This window comes from Sinocyclocheilus anshuiensis, unplaced genomic scaffold (genome assembly GCF_001515605.1).
Source record: "Sinocyclocheilus anshuiensis isolate Anshui unplaced genomic scaffold, SAMN03320099.WGS_v1.1 scaffold1430, whole genome shotgun sequence".
Taxonomy (NCBI): domain Eukaryota; kingdom Metazoa; phylum Chordata; class Actinopteri; order Cypriniformes; family Cyprinidae; genus Sinocyclocheilus; species Sinocyclocheilus anshuiensis.
In genome coordinates, this window is record NW_015555721.1 from 1,975,940 (window position 1) to 1,979,511 (window position 3,572).

Genomic DNA, 3,572 nt, shown 5'->3' on the forward strand with positions numbered 1-3,572 from the left:
TATTTGGGAATTGTTAATTTCTGAATGATTACTTAAAAAAATGATAAAAATAGAAATAAATAAAATAAAATATATATTAATATTGCAAAATATTTACATTTTATAAAAATACATTTTAGACACACACACTAAATAATTATATACACAAATATTATTTATTTATTTGATAAAATTTCAGGAATTATAATATTATAATTTCAGCAATTTAAATTGCTGAAATTATAATATTATAATTCCTGAAATTTTATCAAATAAATAAATAATATTTGTGTATATAATTATTTAGTGTGTGTGTCTAAAATGTATTTTTATAAAATGTAAATATTTTGCAATATTAATATATATTTTATTTTATTTATTTCTATTTTTATCATTTTTTTAAGTAATCATTCAGAAATTAACAATTCACAAATAATTGGAACAGTTTAGATTTATAATTCCTGAAATGATCAATTAAATTAATTACTTTAATAAAAATGAAATATGATCATTATATATTTTATATTTTTACTATATACTATTTTCATTAAATCAACCACTGAAAAAACAACTATTAATCTGAATATGTGTATATACAGTATGGGTTATGGTGGAGAAAAGTGTCAGGTTTGTTGTGTGATAAAAGAGTACCAGCAAGAATGAAAGGAAAGGTGTACAGGACAGTAGTGAGACCAGCGATGTTGTATGGTTTGGAGACAGTTGCACTGAGGAAAAGACAGGAGGAAGAGTTAGAGGTAGCAGAGCTGAAGATGTTGAGGTTCTCTTTGGGAGTGACGAGGATGGATAGGATCAGGAATGAGTACATCAGAGGGACAGCACATGTGAGATGTTTTGGAGACAAAGTTAGAGAGGCCAGGTTGAGATGGTTTGGACATGTTCAGAGGAGGGAGAGTGAATATATCGGGAAAAGGATGCTGAGGTTAGAGCTGCCAGGCAGGAGGCCGAGAGGAAGACCAAAGAGGAGGTTTATGGATGTAGTGAAGGAAGACATGAAGGTAGTCGGTCTGAGAGAAGAGGATGCAGAAGGGGATAGGGCTAGATGGAGGCAGATGATTCGCTGTGGCGACCCCTGAAGGGAACAGCCGAAAGGAAAAGAAGATTTAATAAAAAAAAAATATGACTGTTTTACCAGCGTTAATGAGCGTAAGACTTGTCTCAAAGAGCATTAAAAACCTTACTAAGCCCACACTTTTGAACAGTAGTGTGTGTGTTTTTTAATAATAAATGGATTATCTATTATTATAACTTTAAATATAAAAAATACAACTAACAAAAATGTGAGTAAATTAAATAAAATAATTTGTTTGTATAAATAAAAAAAATGATCTCCCCCTTTTAATTAATTTATTTTTTATAATAAACATTAAATTATTTCATGTATTCTATCTCTCTGCTTTGTGTCATGTCAACTATACCCTTTCACCATGGTAAAATCACTGTAACCACAGCCCTTTTTGCTTTACTTTAATCCACAATATCTACACCAAAGATAATATGTCTCTTTTCAAAACGAAGATACCCGTTCTACGACAATCTCGCACACACATCTGTGGAATGACATCAATGTCTCTGTCAATGCCTTTCGAGCCCCCACCTTTCCATCACTCTCACTTTGTCCCAGAGCAAACAGCTCACATCCGCCTCTGTGTGGCCCTCCGTCTGCATTTCCCATCTATCAATCTCCTCGTCCATTGTGTCATGGAGAGATCCATCCATCATCACAGCCCATCCGCCTGCTGTTTCCTGCTGAGCCCGAACCAACATTGTCACCTCACAATGGCTGTTGTCTGCGTGACACTGCTACGACCCCGTCTGCCCTTATTCTAATGACTGAATTTATCCTGGGTTAGTTCAGGTCCACTCACATCCTCTATGAAGTGGTCCGGGTCAGGGTGGGCCACTCTGGTTGCCAGGGACTCCGTTAGAGCCGCGTAACACCACAGACGCTCTTTACTCTGAACAAACAGTCGGCTTTGCAGACAGACTCAGACGCTGATATTTAAGTGTGGAAGAGATGCCTACTTCTGAATTAATGGAGACATAGTTTCACTACAAATGCTAATATCTGTACGCTCATCAGATTTAAGATCTGGGAGAGTCTCAAGTCTAAACTGACATCAATGCACTTGATTAAAGGAATAGCTCAATTAAAATGACAACTGTGGCATCACGCTGTTCCAAACCTGAATTTTCATTCCAATAATAGTGCTTTTGTTGAACAGCAAACTTTTTTTTTTTTTTGGTTAAAAATCAAATCAACAGAGCATTGTGATTTATTCTAAATAAATTTAAAAAATGCTAGCGTAATTATTGTGATCAGACATTCTAAAATGGGACAGTTGCTAACAATGTAACTGTCCTCGTTTAATGGGCTTCATTGACAAAAATGTCATTGTTATTTTGTTATGTCATCTGTGGTTCTTAATAGGGCACTGAATAAAAATGAAATCTGTTTCTTGCAATCCATCTCATTCTCATAAATTATTACTTACTTTTGCTCACTGCCTTCTTCTAAGTGCAAGTTAGCTTTGCTTCTCAAGTTAGCTATATACATAGTTAGCTAATGCCCAAAACACTCTATTCAACACATGAACACAGCCACTTCTAGTCAGTGGACTCCAACCTTGCTGTGGTTGGTTGAACTGTTGATTTGCTTATAACTAGCTACCTGAATATTAAGACATCTTAAAAGTTTATCCTGTAGTTAGCGTTAGCACCGCTGTTCTTCGTCTACTTTAACTACCGATGGTACTGCCATCTATCGACGTCACTGATACTAGTGAGTTTTAAAAAATGGTATACACATTATAATTAACTTACCTGTTCTTTCACGTTGCTATTCCGTACCAGTGTTTATGCTTGTTATTGTCTTCTGCATTCAGAGTTTTCTGCTTCTCGAGTCGTACATGTACTGATTTTCCCATTGTCTCCCCTTACCAAAAAGAAGTATACTTCAAGTTTATTTTATTAAGTATACTTAAGTACAGTTCAAGTATATTTTTAAGTATACTTTATGTAGCAAGTATACAAATATCAGTGTACTAGTAGTATACTTGTAAGTGTACTATTTCAATACTCCTTGGGACTAAATTGGCCCACTTTCTAGTATATAAAAGTATACTTTTAAGTATAACAGTAGTAAACTTTGAGTACACAACTAGTTTACATCTATGTTTTTAGTTTGTACTGCAACTATACTAAAAGTGAACTTATAGGCATACTGATAGTTTACTAATTAAATACTTGTAGCATTTTTAGTACACCTTGAAGTATAGTATCAGTAAACTACTAGTTTAGTAGTTTATACTGCAAGTATACTCGTAAGTTTTCTTCAAGTGAATTTTACATCATACTTTAAGTATACTACTATGTCCCTATTTAGGTATTCATTTGTATATATTTTGTTATATGAATATCTGAACATACAAAACATGAAAAGAAAGAACGGGGTATCTGCTTGTAAACAAAAACATTTTATTCTAGCTTCATGCATTCTTTTTTATAAAAATATGAATGTGGGTAAGTTTCATAAATAAAAATAAAGAAACAAATAAACAACATTTTGAACAAAA

General features: G+C 33.4%; 1 protein-coding gene across 2 annotated transcripts in view; it reads left to right on the forward strand.

Annotated features, from left to right (window-relative positions):
• Positions 1 to 1,090, forward strand: part of LOC107672441 (uncharacterized) — a 10,202-nt gene extending 9,112 nt beyond the window's left edge. Inside the window, exon 2 of one of the 2 annotated variants that reach the window (XM_016465630.1) lies at positions 607 to 1,090. In XM_016465630.1, coding sequence (XP_016321116.1) covers positions 607 to 1,073 — 467 coding nt within the window. In that variant the 3' untranslated portion in view covers positions 1,074 to 1,090. Of the gene's footprint in view, positions 1 to 589 lie in introns of both variants that reach the window. The other variant, XM_016465631.1, reaches the window with a different exon arrangement.
• Positions 1,091 to 3,572: the final 2,482 nt, after the last annotated feature.